The following is a 15,720-nucleotide window of genomic DNA, read 5'->3' on the forward strand; positions in this document are numbered from 1 at the left end:
AGATCTTCTTGGAGCCATTGCACAAGCTACCACTTTCTTCTTGGTTTCCTCAGAGAACATTCACCTTGTCCTAGCCACAAGCACGTGTCCTGACACCTAATTTCCAAAATTGAGCCTATTAAGGAAAAGTATCCTAAACCTGGGGACAAAGGCGAAAGGATGATTGAGTGTCCTTTGTGTGTCACTGGTTAATGGGCTCACCCAAGGAGAAGTTAGTTATAGCAGATGCTCCTCTGTCGGACTTTGCTATTTACTCTTTAAACATCTTTGTAAGATGTTACAGAAAAACCCGAACGAACTTTTTGGTCAACCCAATAGAACCCACCCAGTTATAACTTCTCCTGGACAGAAACCTACAAAAGATAACTCCCAAGGTTTATTACCTGTTGAACATTAACAAGTTTCGTATCCATTTGCAAACATTCCAGCATTCTTTTGCCTGATTAACTGTATAAATCCATTCCTCAGATGTTCCTTTAAACAGCTTTCCCATCTTACTCATTATTTAATGAGTTAGAGAAGGAAGATCTTTGTCACATGTTCCTGTTACATTTGTTTGACAGATCAACATTTTGATAACTATATCTTGACAAGGCAGTGAGAGATTTCTTGGAGGGACATGTAAAGGAAACATGCAGGGCTTCCCTGGTGGCGCAGTGGTTGAGAGTCCGCCTGCCGATGCAGGGGACACGGGTTCGTGCCCCGGTCCGGGAGGATCCCACATGCCGCGGAGCGGCTGGGCCCGTGAGCCATGGCCGCTGAGCCTGCGCGTCCGGAGCCTGTGCTCCGCAATGGGAGAGGACACAGCAGTGAGAGGCCCGCGTACCGCAAAAAAAAAAAAAAAAAAGGAAACATGCAACCGGAATTAGGGGTGAAAATTTGATAACGTTTGAAAATCCACCTGAAATATAAATGACTTAATATCAAAGGAGTTATGACTCCCAAATCTCCAGTGGTTGCACAGGGAGGGCACATGGGTGCGCCTAAGCCAGACAGTGTTACCAAGAAGAATGAAGCCAACCTCACCAAGAACTTAAAGGCCTTGGCCACGTGTCATTAGTAGGTGGCGTGCCTACTGAGGTCACACACTTTCTAGAGGGAGGCTAGGTTCTCTAAAGACACCTCAGATGGAAAAGGGACCTGAAAGATTCAAGTGCCAATTTTCAGCTTAGATCAAGAGCAAAAAACGCTGGTTCATTTTCTTGGCTGACGGCTACGGAAAGTACTTTAAATGAATAATTAGCACTTTTTTTTTAAAATAAAGCTCTAGGGAACCACCTTGATTTTTAAAATAATCAAGCCATTTATTCTTCATTGTGATTCTTAAGCCTTGCATAAGACAAGCAGGGTAATGCTGGCCTTTTAGGTAAAGCAGCTTTATTACAATCATAGTTATACGAGATGATAACTAGATAACTAGTTGGCTTTCTGGCGTGATGTTACAGACAGGAAACTATAGCTCAAGTCTCCCATCGTTGCATTTGGAACAATTGCCAGATGTGTTCCAAGCAGACATTTGATTTAATTTTACAGGAAACTGATTTCTCTCACTTTTTCAGCCTATCTGTGATAAGATTAGTGGGTTAAGAACACCTCCCGTGACTCAGGGAGCTGTACTAGGACCTCCTTTGGCAGAAAGGAGCTTCTGAGAATTGTCTGAGTTAGGCTGGTTTCCATCGAACCACGGCATCTGTTTCTAGAATGAGTCACACCTCCTCAGGTGCAAAAGACAAAGCTTGATTCGCCAGTTCACTCGAGCAAGGATTTATTGCTGGAAAAGCCTCTTGAGGAAGGTTCATTCCACACGGGGTATCCTTGGCAATGATGCTCAGTCATCTCTCCTCTCCTCCCCTTCAGCTCCTCTAACCTATGGCCCCAGCTGTAAACTGGTTTTCCCATCTTAGAGAGGGCAGCTTACCACCCTGGGTAGGTGCCACTTTTCTGTAATCTCACGGATTGTTTTTTCCTTTTGATTTACCTTCTTAGCTCTTTGTTAGGTTAATGGGAATTTATGAGAACAGCAAAATGCACGGGCATATAAAAGAGAGCTCTTTAATCTTGGGACCACAGAACCTCAGACTAGATGATTGGACAGGTTCCCCTGATTTTTAAAAATGTGATGAAAGGTTTGTGCCTTCCTAAGGCCACCAAACGTGATGGTAGCCGAGGCAAGGCAAGAACGCTTCACCGTCCTCCCTGTCCAGGTATCTGTCCTTTTGTTACTTACTCTTCTTGGATACTTTGGGTGTGGAGTTTCTGCTTCAATCTTCCTTTTACTTCCTATAATTTACTATTTTCCTTTAGAACCATGTTGTGAAATAAACAACCAACTGTGAAAAGTAACCGGGGGGTGGGGGTGGGGGTGGATAGCGCACCTTCTCTGCACTTGGGCTATCGACTTTGAATCTTTCATCCACCAGATAGTAGAATCTTCATGAATCTCTGCAAACTGGCAGCTTAATTTTACATTTCCAGAGTGGTCGGGGAACATCTCAGCCTGGATCTTTTTCAGTAATACTGGAGCTGGAAACAAGAAACTTGTAGGTCAGTGTTCTTATAAGAATTGCAGAGAGCCTTAGGGTGGGCAAGAGACTTTCCCATTTTATCACATTTAATTCTCACTACAATCCCAAGAGACAGGGATAATAATCATTACCCTCCGTTTGGTGGGTGAGGGAATCTGGTGTCTGAGGGGAGACGGTACTTTCCTCAACAGATAGAAAATGAACAAGTCAGTAACAGGAAACTCCCACTTTTCATCACTTAAAATTCCTGAGTGAGGTCTGCAATGCACGAAGTGAAACAGAACTTGAAACTTTAAAAAAATTGACGGGAGGGATGGGGGTTGTAGATACCAAGTCTATAGGACCTGGGCCAAATAAAGATGCTTTTAGATGACTACCAGATGATCCAGGTCAAAAGTAAAGCTGGGGGTTAGGAAGTGGAATAAAATTTGGACTAGCCGAGTGATGTGGCTAAGCCCCCAGGTGTAAAAGGCAACAACAGTAAGTCATTTGCTGAAGAATATTCATCCGTCTTTCCCCTTGATCACAGTTATCTTTGCAGAAAGATATCGGACATCACTGCAATCCATTAGGAGATCAATTTCATTAGCGAAAGAGAACTGTCTACTTGAATGAAATAGGAGCAATACACAATTCCCAGGGGATGGGCTGAGCTCTTTTTAAATAAGGGACGAGAGGGTGGCACACCAGGTAAACGTGTAATTACTCAGGGCAGCCACTGGGCGGCAGCCTAGACAAGAGGAGGATGGCTGACACAGCCAGGTGGCCAGAATAATTTGGCAGGTAGAGGTTACTGGAAACGTGGTGTTGGTCTATTTCACACTGAGTTTCCAAATTACACAGCTTTGGTAACAAAATGTTATAGAATCCACAGCCAAGCCCAAAGTCATCAATACCGATGCTTTGTTTGCTCTGCTGCCGCAGATGCCACTACTGTGAAATCGTTAACGTGTTAAATGTGCCTCCCGTCTCTTGGCAACAGACTTGGCTTGATAACAGTGCGTATTGAAAAGCTTGTTTGCTTCCCAGGAAGTAATAATGGGGCGCTTGGGTAACAAATGCTTGCATTAGAGAGTAGCTCAGGGTACTAACAACATTATGGGAGAAAGATTAAATATACCAAGTCCTTACTGACGGCAAAACTCATTTCACTGCATCTGGCCCTACCTAGCTACCGGTGCTAGGTGCTCTGGCCCACGGTGTCAAGCTCTTTCTCTAGAGTCTTGACCAAGCCCACTGCCCCACCTGGGACATATTTCCTCAAGGGCCCTTCCTGGGTGATTTGCTGATACCTAAGAGTTCCTAAGGCTGCCAACCCTGTCCACAACCCGTTGTAAGTTCTGAAGACAAAACTGGGGGAGGGGAATTCAGGGAAAGGCATAAAATGGGCAGAACTAAATGAGGGTCTAGGATAGGAAGCTGGCTTGGTCAGGAGGCCTCAGGGCTTTGGGAAAGGTCACCTGTCCATGTGGGATAGAGGGAAAAAACAAAACAAAACAGAGGGAGCTAAAATGAGGCTCGAGAGGGAAGCTAGGTTTCTCTGCGGTGTATATTCTGCCCAAGTGTTGAGGGCAAAGGATAGAGAAGTCCCCTGTGACTATAAAGCTTTGGTTGTACTAAGCTTTGAATGTGGAAAAAAAGTTGACTCAAGTTCTATTTCTTTCAGAGTTATCCAAGTCATCCCTAACATCCCAACACACACACACGCCTAACTCCTCCCCACCCCACCCCCAGAAGGCTGTGCTCCCTGTGGCCGCAGCCCTTCATGCCTGGAGACGCAGCTCCGGAGATCAAATCCTCCAACGGCACCTGGATGGTCCTTTCTCCCACGGAAACAGACAAGAATTCCAAATTAAGATTTTTTTCCTCTGGGTGGAAACCACTTGAGATCTCTTGAAAACATGGTTTCGTTCTCTCTAAATATGTTTTAAAACTCGGAAAGCAGTTTCGTGTTTGATCTTTTCAGCAGCAGGGGCTGTGGGCCCGTTTGCTGAGGTCTGGGAACGCAGTAAGCACTGGGGTGAGAGGAAAAGCCGCTCCCCCGGGGTTAAGGAGGGCCGCAGCGCTCTGCTCCAGCTCAGGCAGGCACGTTACCTGGCTGCAATCTCTTCTGACTTCTGCCAGGTTTCATGGGAAGGGAAAGAGCTCAGGAAGAAGAGGCTGAAATCTGGGTGATGGGACGGAGTTTGGCATTGACTCGGTTCCCCAGGCGAAGCAGAATTGACTGCAGTTACCGGGGCTCTGAGCCTCAAGTGGTCTGAAACCTGGAACAGAGACCCGGGGGGGACTTCCGGCTCAAAGGGGAGGGCAAGTTGGAAAGAAACTTTATACTCAAATTTGGAAGAAAACCCAACATCCAATCAGCCACTTCAAATGAAAAAAAAAAAAAAAAGATTAAAAGGAGACTGATGGACTGTACCTAAATGTTTTGCTGTCTATTTAATTACACTAATTAGCTACACTGATTAATGCTTGTTTCTTTTAAAAATTTTTTTGAAGGATAATTAAACAGAAAGGCGTAGTAATCACACTCCCTCAGTTAAGCATACCTACAAGGCAGCCTATATCAGTGGTCCTCCCAGCACATCACCCAAGAACTTGTTAGAAATGCACTTTCTCCAGAATCAGGAACTCTGGGGTTGCGCCCAGCAACCTGTCTTAACAAGTCCTCTAGGGGATCCTGAGGCCGCTCAAGTTTGAGACCCAAGGGCCTACATGCCAGGCCACTGGTCACAGCCATACCATCCGACGCCCCCCTAGTGGACACACACCTTAACTGCAAGGGCTCAGGTGGACACACGAACTTGACATCAGGTCAACAAACCCAAACGTTAACAATAATAGGAAGCAACACAGCCTCACCTGTCCCTTCGCTTTTGCAAGGTGGTCTTTTGGAGTCTTTTTTCTCATCTGTGCGTGATACCGATGTTTCGAGTTCAGGACTCTTTTTAAGAAAGATCGAGTTCTTTCTGGCGTTTTCTTTCTCTTCCAATCTCAGCCTCAGGGTGGCCACCCTGGACAGAATTTTCTTCTTTACTCCCTCAGCTACGTGTCCACTCCCTGGGGTTTCTTGCTTCCCCTTGACCTCCTCTGACCCAGTCACTGCTGGAGGGACCCTGGGGAGGCAGCCAGCTTGGGCCACCACAGGGAGGACCTTCTCCTCCCTTGACATTTTCCCACGGCCAAGGGTGGAGCCCTGCTGGCAGGGGTCCTGCAGCATCTTAGGAACTTTCTCTGATGCACATTCTCTGGACATGAGTGTTGCTGCTGGGGAGCCAGATGTGCTTGTGGGTTTGGTTTCCCCAACTGGGGGCTCCTCTATTTTATGTTCCTCAATTTTGTGGCTTCTTGAAAAGCCTGTGATGCTTTCCTCAAGAGATGAAGTAAAAAGCCCCCAAGTGAGACCACTAGAAGGGGGCACATGTTTCCCACACCCACTCTCAATAGCTCCCCTTTCCTTTAAGTCAGAAAACGCACATTGATGGTTTCTGGGCTCCACTAAATCATTCTCAGGGAGGTCATGACTTTGACTTGTGGAGCCGTGAGTATCAACTCCAGAGGCGGGAGTCATTCTTGCAAGACCGCTAGAAAGAGGTAAAGTGGGGGAAACGAATTCTGCTTTGTTATTTTTACTTTGTTCAGCCTCCGCTAAGCGCCTCTCACTGCCCTCTTGTATTTGGCTTCTGCCGCGTCCCGTTGGAGTCGTTTCCCCACCTTTGACAGGACCCGGGACAGGCAAAATGGCAGAGCGTACGTCCCCCTTTGCTCCGTCACGTTGGCTTTGTCTCGCCCCCTCTCCCCCACTGTGCCCTTGGTCTCGGCTGATGGTGTTTTCTCTTGGAATGGCTTCCCCACTTTGCTGGGGGCACGGAACTTGAAAGATGGATGGTTGGACCTCTACTCTCTGGCCCAAGTTTCCATCATTCAATTTACTCTCCACTCTGATGGCCCCCAGTGTGGATTCAGAAGGCTCTGGTGTTTCCACCCTGGCCCACTCCACACTTGTTTCATCAGTGGGATCTACAGAGGACTCTAAGATTTCAGGGCAGGTCAGGAACTGTTTAAAGAAGGAAGGGCGATCCATCTTGAGTTGGCTTTCCTCTTGGTTTTGACTTGCACTCTTAACATTTTCCTTCCTTCCAGTTCTGGAAGCCTCTGATAGCAAGTCTGTGACACATAATTCTTTTTCATCTACAGGGTCCACAGAGGACTCCAGGAGTCTGGGTTGGCTCAAACACTGGGAGGAAAGACAACTCCAGTTTGCATGGCCAGCTAGGTCTTCACCTTTGTGGATTTCTCTGTTATTAGCAATTGCTGAGCCGGACTCAGCCTGAGGACTGCAGGCTGATGCTGTCTCAGAGGGGTCCAGTTCAGGCACGGCAGCATCAGTCTTTAGAACGTCAGATACAGCCCAGACCCTACCAGGGATGAGACCAGGTTGTGACTCCTTGCACTTAGAATCTGTCAGTTGTCTTGGTGGCCAGGTTTCTGAAATGGAAGCCTCTAGAGTTATAATCTTTACCCGTTTACCTGCTTCCCAATATCCTGGACCGCTCTCTTTAGGCTCCCCCAGAAGGGTATTAGAGGGAGACGGAACATTACTCAGAGCCTGGCTATCATCTTCCGTTATAGATTCAGCCACCATGGGCACACGAGTCCCCAAGCCCGAGCTCTGTTGCCTTCCCTCCCTGGAGTTGGCCGATGAGTGGTCCAAGAGTACCAGGTTTATCTCCCCTGGTACAGCAGACGTCATGGGCAAGCTTTCTTGGAAATTTTCGTCAAGAGAACCCTGCTGGACACTCTGTGCTGTTTCACTTCCTTTTTCTTGGAAATTCTCTTCAAGGCTCCTGGTGTCTGCTCTGCCCACGGTCTGGCTCTTTCCAGACTGGTTATCAATCTGAAGAGGGGCATTGCTACAGAAATCCTCTCCCTCTGGGAGCTGAGGAACGTGGACGTGGATTCCTGGTCCACTGGGAGCCATGCACACTAGCCCTTTTGAAGATGCAGTTGTAGAACCATTTAAAATATGACCCAATTGTGCGTTGGAAGGAAGTTGAGAAAAATTGTCATCTGGTACCCAAGTTGAGCTCTCATCAGGGCCACCTACATGGCTGTTCCCAGCAACTGAAACAGGGAGGTATTTGGGTGGTTGGCCTTTGGTGGCAATGGTAACAGTGGATGTGTCCCCACTCTCCCCAGTCACCTCAAAACACTCAAGATTAGCAATTAATGTTGTTGGCTTCTCCTGAGGAAACTTCGCTGTTGAACTCTGACTGGCCGGTGTGTCTGCAGTGACCGGGGCACTGGAGCTAGAGCTCTCGTCACCACCTTCTTTAGACCATTCCAAAGAGTCATTCTCAGAAGACAGAGGCTGTCTTTCCTCGAGCCCACCTGAGTGACTGGGGCTCAGCCCCCCCTGACCAGCCTTTACCATGGAGGCCAACATGGAGGTGGAACCCTCCACCTTGCAGAGATTTTCCCCAGTGGCACCTTTACTGGCTTTCTGTGAAATGTTCCAGATGAGAGCACTGATAAAAAGAGGGAACACTGCAGAGGTTCTCTCATTGCTGCTTCCGTATGTAGACTGTGCAGGCTCAGAACCTTGTGTCTGAGAAAGAATATCCAGTGCCTTGTCATCAGAAGAACACAGATCAGATGCTTTGCTTTGACCTGCCAGCTCGAAGTCCACGGAGCAAATTTCTTGAGGCAAATATTTACCAGCTGGGGCTCCAACAGGAGAGCTCACAGTATCACACGCTTCTTGGTCACCTGCTTCAGGACGGCCTAGCACACACGCTGTTACTCTGTCTCTTGGCCCAGCACACGCAGTTTCCAAGGTGGGGACGGTATGTACAAATTCAGGGGAAGCAAGAGAGGGAGCCCGGGGCTCCCCGGGGTCAGCGCTGTTCTCCTGGGGGAGACGCGCCGACGGCTCACAGCGGGGCATATTTTCACTATTGGCTTCTGGGATGCTCAGCTCACACCCTACGTCTCCCCAGGGACATCCAGGTGTGCTGTCTTCTCCATCTTGGTTTTCTTCGTGCCGTGGGCCTTGGGTACACCTTTCTACCTCCAGGTGTTGGGCCAATGATGCATTTTTCGTGTCGATGCCTCCTAAATTGGAGAAGGAATCTATTGTGGTCATAGTAAATGTGGACTTCTCCCCAGTAGGCTCTGAGAAAGCTGGCATTCGGCTGAGAGAGATTTGCTCCCTGACTGTTTCCTGAATTTGCACCTAGAAGATGAAAAGTGATATTAGTAGAATTGTTCCTGGGAGATCCCACAACAGGGCATAACTGCAATCCCAAGAGTGTTAATCCTCAATGACTATAATCTCAGACAATGAGAAGGAATGATTGAGATCTAAACACAAATCCCCAAACTCTAGCTGTTAGAGACATCCTGAAGAAAAGTTTAAGCAACTGTATGTTCCAGGGGGTCTTGGTCAAATTACCCATTAAAAGCAAAAGGCCTCCTGACAATCATGTAATGATTTCTTGCCCATCTCGCAGGAAAAAAAGATGGAATTACATGTTAAATTACATGTTAACTTCTTTGACCGTCACAAGAGCTTGTGAATCTTTTCAGAAGGAAATTTCACATAACCATAACAAAACATGCAGTGCTGGGCTTCCCTGGTGGCGCAGTGGTTGAGAGTCCGCCTGCCGATGCAGGGGACGCGGGTTCGTGCCCTGGTCCAGGAAGATCCCACATGCCGCGGAGCGGCTGGGCCTGTGAGCCATGGACACTGGGCCTGCGCATCCGGAGCCTGTGTTCCGCAACGGGAGAGGCCACAACAGTGAGAGGCCCGTGTACCGCAAAAAAAAAAAAAAAATATGCAGTGCTTGTAAAGCAGCAATGAGCAAGCACACTTTGTCCCCCGAGTAGGCCATCTTGCTGGTTAATTACTAAAGAGGCATGTCTTTTGAATCCACCTCTAATGAAGTAATGGAGTTGTGATTGGCCTTCAGCACTGCCAATCATTTCCGCCCCAGGAAGGTTATAAAATCTTGATGTGCCTCACCCACTTTAAGACAGATGCCCTGCGGCAGGCAAACCATATCCACAAGACGTAGGGGGTTCAGGACTTCTTGGGTTTTGGGGAAGAGATATACAGACAGGGGAAGAGAAAGTGAGGAAAGGGGGAGGACAGAATAAATCTCACTTTCCGAGGAGTGAACCCATCATGGTACTATCTGACTGTCCTGCGACACTGGATATTGTTCAAAGAAGTAAACTCAGTCTAAATTCTTGCCTCTTGAAACTTTTAGCTCATTGATTATTTCGAAACATATCAGAATTATGCCCAGCCAAGAGAAGGGACTCGCTGATCTGGGGCAAGCACCTCCTTCTTTGCCCCCAGGACTCCTGCTTTGAAGCAGCCCCATTCAAACGTGCGGGAATCGATGACTGGGCTTACAGAGGGGAGGAGAGTCTCTCCCCCAGCGCACGACAACGTAGAGCTGAAGTACACGTAGCTCCAGGGTCCTGACGCTTATTCCCATCAATCACTTGTGAAAATCAGTCAATCCCTTTACACACCGGCAGTAGGAAACAGGACAACAGTGTACCACTCCTGTTTCCACACTCCCCAAGGCTGCCTGCAGCCAACGATTCACCTCTCCTTTTCTCCTGCAAGGTACCCTGATGTTCATTTAACTCATCTGGTTGACATAAAAGTGCTGAATAAGAAATTTAGTTTCCTGTGCTATAAATTCCGTGAGTGCTAGGACCATTCATCAATTCAAATATTTATTGAATACCTCCAACGTGCTAGAAAGTATCCCAGGTGATGGGATACAATACAGGCAAAATGCCCATCTGCAGGGAGCTCCCATTCTAGGCTGTTTAAGGCCCGGTACAGTGGTTGGCACCTAGCAGGGGCTCCATAAACACTTCTTGAAAGAATCAGTAAATGAATGAACACCACGCATGAGTCAGATCTACTCAACTTCCCCCATTAAACCTCTAACTTTGAAAGGGTTTGAGCTTTCATCTGCTTCTGTCTTCGGGACAACTCTCTTTCAAGAGACTTCTAGCCACAAGCAGAAGCACTACTGGTTCACATCCTGTGTTTCTAAAGGGACTCTATATATTTTTTTCCATCATATGAAAATGGAAGAGGGAAAAGAAATATCTGATAAATAAGTTTTGTTTTTTTGTTTTTGTTTTTTTAAGTGTCCAGGACTTTAATGTGTTCATGGTTTCCCCTCTATACCTGAACATCTATAACGTGTAGAGAATGTTCTTTTCGTTTGCTAATTTGGGTTTTTTGTTTTGTTTTGTTTTTTTGAGCTGTAGCACAAATCTACTGAACTATTAAAAGCATAGAAAGCATAGGGCTTCCCTGGTGGCGCAGTGGTTGAGAGTCTGCCAGCCGATGCAGGAGACACGGGTTCGTGCCGCGGAGCGGCTGGGCCCGTGGGCCATGGCCGCTGAGCCTGCGCGTCCGGAGCCTGTGCGTCCAGAGCCTGTGCTCCGCAACGGGAGAGGCCACAACAGTGAGAGGCCCGCATACCGCAAAAAAAAATCATAAAAGCATAGAAAGCATGGGTAGCTTCCTGGTCATGATTTGAGAGGTGTAGGGAGATTATCTGATCAAAAACACCAGGACCCTCTCCTGAGCCTTCCTCCCTGCCTGAGCTTCCACTACCTATGTCAGCCCTTTAAGATCTTGTCATCATCACAACATCAGTGCCCGACATTTAAGGACTAGCTGCCACGTGTAGAATTCTCTGCCAGGTACTGGACAATTTTTTCCAAAGGGCTCCAGTCAAAAAGCCACTGTGTTACTAACTGGGACACTACCCACCCATTACTGCTAACTAGCGTATCAGAGTTGTAGGCTGATACACCTGGAGAGGATGAAACACAGGAGAAGTAAGCTTTGATTAGGGTGGTTTGGTCTTTGGGATATATCATAACCATGGTGTATCATGCCTTTGACTTACAGGAGAGTCCTGTTCCTACTAAGGTAGACTGATTCCTCCCCTCTCTACCTTTTAAACTAAAATCCTACTTTAAAATAGCCTGGTGAAGCTCCACACATAAAGAAATATGGCGAATCCTTGACCATGTAAAATTCATCCACTTGAGTATTTACTGAGCACCTACTATATACCAAGCTGTTCTAAGGACTGGAGAAGCATCAAGTGGACATAGAAGACTGCTGGCCTTTTGGAAGTTAGGTTCAAGCAAGCAGCCATACAAATTGGTTCACTGCTGATGTGAAACTCCATAAAATGTGATTGTAACCAATGGACGTTCTCAAAGCAGAGCTTTTCACAGTCCAGTGCATACTTGCTGAGGCTCACAGCATTGGTTCCAAGGGCAGCCTCCTCGGAGGCCAACTCAGAGAAAGGGAAACCACAGGCTCACACCTTTCAAATGAGTCAGACCTTTCTTTCAGCGGGAGATCTCTTAGTTAAGTCATTATGAAAGAACTCCAGCAAACGATTCTCCTGCTGCTCAGCTATTCTCATCACGGAGTGAGTGGTGAGACTCAGGTGCTTGTGTTATGTAGGAAAATTATCCTCATTCAGGTAAGGGGGAGGAGAGTTTAGGGCTCTTGTCGGAAACCCATCGTGGTGTGTGGACTCAGGACTGGCCGCCTGGGCTTCAGCTTAATCACGAATTGCATTCGTGACCCCATGTAACCTCTTTTTTTTTTTTTTTTGCGGTACGCGGGCCTCTCAGTGTTGTGGCCTCTCCCATTGCAGAGCACAGGCTCCGGACGCGCAGGCTCAGCGGCCACGGCTCACGGGCCCAGCCGCTCCGCGGCATGTGGGATCCTCCTGGACCGGGGCACGAACCCGTGTCCCCTGCATTGGCAGGCGGACTCTCAACCACTGCGCCACCAGGGAAGCCCTCCATGTAACCTCTTTGGCCTCTCTGACCCTCCGTCTCTTCCTCTAAGGCTAACCACACGCACGTCAGCACCATCCTGTCGAGTGCCTGGCACTCGCTGACATTCGTTTCCCTTGTTCTGTGAGCCCCGCACTGCAGGGATCTTATCCATCAAGTGGAAGAGAAGGAATCAGTGGTGACCTTCCTTTTACTCCTGGAGCAGGACTGTTTGTTAAATTCCATCCATCTGGCCATTAGCACAACTCGTCAAGAACTGCTGTTTATCTTCCCACACACACACATCTTGTCTCTTCAGCTGGATTATAAGCCATCTGAGAAGAGGGATCTGATCTCATGCCACCTTCTATTGTTAGTCACTGAAATTAGTGTCATGCACTTCGTGGCATCCAGGACACTCCCTCTAATGATGAAGATAACCCTGCACATCATGGGGTGGGTGAAGAGACAACACACCTTCCACGGGATCCACGGGAGACACAATTAGGGGCAGAATTTCTTGGAAAGGCTAACAGCTGGAAACAATGTGGTTGTAAAATCAGGCATGTTGGACAGAGGAGGGGTTGGAGACGGTTGTGCAAGCAGAGTTAAGTTTCAAGCTTCACGCTGCTTTCAAAACCAGCTTTGGAAGTGTTACTCTTTGGTCTACCCCTCCCGCTGCTGGTACTCATTCATGTTTATTCACTCAGTAATAGAGTCCTTACTATGTGCTAAGGTTCTAAAAAAATTCAGCAAAGAATAACAAGTCCTGCCCTCAGAGCTAGTGAGGAAGCTGATAAAGAAGCAGTCATGGGCTTCCCTGGTGGCGCAGTGGTTGAGAGTCCGCCTGCCGATGCGGGGGACGCGGTTTCGTGCCCTGGTCCGGGAAGATCCCACATGCCGCGGAGCGGCTGCACCCGTGAGCCATGGCCGCTGAGCCTGCGCGTCCGGAGCCTGTGCTCCGCAACAGGAGAGGTCACAACAGTGAGAGGCCCGCGTACCGCAAAAAAAAAAAAAAAAAAAAAGATCCCTGCAGTGCAGAAACCAGAGGGTGCTCTCTTAGGTATCAGTTCTTAGATAATTCTCGGACAGTCCAGTGCGGTCTCAGGAGACCTCTCTACTGATGAGAGCGCGCAGGTGTGGCAGACGTTGCTGATCCTCGACCCCCTCCTCCCTTGCCACCTCCAACTAGAGGAGGTTGGAAAACCACGTATGCTCCCAGCCTCCTGCATAGCCATTAGTCAGTTCTGGCTAATGATGTAAGGGGAATTCCACTAGGGAGCTTCCGGAGAAGCTTTGCTTTCCTTATATAGAAGGCACAGACACGGTAGGTACCTTGCCTACCCCCTTCCTTCTTCTTGTGACGAACTTGTGATGCCTGGTGCTGCAGCAATCAACTTGCAGTCACAAGGCAACCAGCACGAGAATGAAAAGCCCACTACAGCTGGTGGAGCAGAAAGGATGGACTTGGGAGCTGGTAGGTATCCTCAAGCCACTGGACCAACACCGAGGGCCTTCTACCCCTAGACTTCTTGTGAAGGGAACAACAAAAGTCCATATGTTTGAGGCTGCTGGTAGTTGGTTATTCTGTTAACAGCATCTAAAAGCTTTCCTACTGGATGCTAGAGGAAAGGATATGGCTGAAGGGTGAAGGAAAGGGCACATGAGATTCACCTGGAGCCCTTCGAAGGCAGGGATCAGCTTGAAGGACAGTGTCACAAAGGGCACCGGGTGTGGCTCCTGGACAGGGTGCTGGGGAGCTGGTCAAAATAACAAGGGATCAATAGGGCCTGGGGCAAGGTGAACGTGAAGTAGAAGGTGGGTGGTGGGAGGATGGGGAAATGTGAAAAGATGGATCAAAGGAGAGGCCATGGTTCGAAAGGCCACATTCAACCGCCCAGAGCCAGGAGAGGTAAGCCCATCAGCTCCTGGCTTCAGCTGGGCAGTCCTGCCATAGACTGCCATGTCCTCCCACCGCCCAGAGCCAGGAGAGGTAAGCCCATCAGCTCCTGGCTTCAGCTGGGCAGTCCTGCCATAGACTGCCATGTCCTCCCGTGGGACAATTTAACTCCTGTTTCTTTTTAGATGTTCCTTATCTGGACTCGATGCAAATAGCACCATGTCCCTCGATGGTTATCTATACATCAGTCTCCCCCTGGGGTTCCAGGAATCTTTAAATGGGAGTTCCCCCACTCCCCAGCCAGCCTGGGCTGGCTGCAGCCTCGCCCACTGGCTAACCTTTCCTAAGTGTCTGCTGAGCCCTCACTACAGGGCACAGCGTCATTTGTCATTCGATAGAGCAAATCCATACCACCTGGGGCTGGGAAACTGAAAATAGCCTGGTCTCCAGCCAAAGAAAGCTTAAAGCCAAACTAGAACATTTCAAGAACTTGAGTTTATTTTTAGGAGTTGCTGGGATGCCCAGAAAGGAGCTTCACTGAAGGCTTTGAATGTTAAAAGAACACGAAGTGGAGGACACACGTCTAACGTCCCCAATCCTGGGAATTCCCTGGCAGTCCAGCGGTTAGGACTCTGTGCTTTCACTGCCGAGGGCACGGGTTCGATCCCTGGTTGGGGAACTAAGATCCCACAAGCAGCATGGCACAGCCAAAAAAATAAAAAAAAAAATCCCCAAACCCTTAAACCGCCTCCTCACTTGACCAACCCTTCTCCATTCAAGACCCTCCTGGGAGGCATGAAATCTTCAGCCAGCTGGGGTTATAATCCTGGCTGATTTCCTGGGAAAGAAAGAGTTTGTAAAACACCAATTTGATTTCTTGGGAGAGGACTGGGTTTCCATGACGAATACCATTTCCTAGAGCTAAGGGGCTCCGTGCACCAGCGCAGTCTTTGCCTGGTAACATGGTGAGCCAGAGTGCCAGAGCCCAAGCCAGAAGCTTGTGTTTTTGTGCATCTCAGGTGACGTAAGTCTCAGCACCACTACTAGTGATAATCACCAAGCCCTGTGTAGCCCTTAGCACCTAGCAGGCACTGCTCTAAGCGCTTTACAGGCGTTAATACGGTTAACGTTTGCAAAATGGTATTGACACGTATGACTTTGGGACTTAGGGTTGTGTAATGTTAAGGAGAAATACCAGCTATTCTAACACATAAGACCATTTCATGGTAAACTCCCATGGTCCACAAAAGCAACTGTCTTCCTTTCCCATATGGGCATCTTTGTTTTCCTGCATCTGAGAGTTTGCTGGGCGATGAGAGGAGAGCCTTGATTTCCACATATGCAACTAGGAGCTATGCCAACATAAGAAAAGTGGAATTGGGAAGGCTAATGATTTTTCTTGAATACCACCGTGCATTTCTGAGCACTCTTCGTGTTTCTTGCTATGTCCCA

General features: G+C 48.2%; 1 protein-coding gene across 2 annotated transcripts in view; it reads right to left on the minus strand.

Annotated features, from left to right (window-relative positions):
- Window positions 1–15,720, minus strand: part of ALPK2 (alpha kinase 2) — a 129,360-nt gene that overhangs the window by 41,079 nt on the left and 72,561 nt on the right. For both annotated transcript variants that reach the window (XM_027118621.1, XM_027118622.1), the window contains 2 exons: window positions 5,388–8,760; window positions 2,376–2,523 (listed from right to left, as the gene is read on the minus strand). In XM_027118621.1, the coding sequence (XP_026974422.1) occupies window positions 2,376–2,523; window positions 5,388–8,760 (3,521 nt within the window). The remainder of the gene's footprint in view (window positions 1–2,375; window positions 2,524–5,387; window positions 8,761–15,720) is intronic.

Source organism: Aethalodelphis obliquidens, unplaced genomic scaffold (genome assembly GCF_003676395.1).
Source record: "Aethalodelphis obliquidens isolate GAN/ISIS:26980383/991018 unplaced genomic scaffold, ASM367639v1 scaffold19, whole genome shotgun sequence".
Taxonomy (NCBI): domain Eukaryota; kingdom Metazoa; phylum Chordata; class Mammalia; order Artiodactyla; family Delphinidae; genus Aethalodelphis; species Aethalodelphis obliquidens.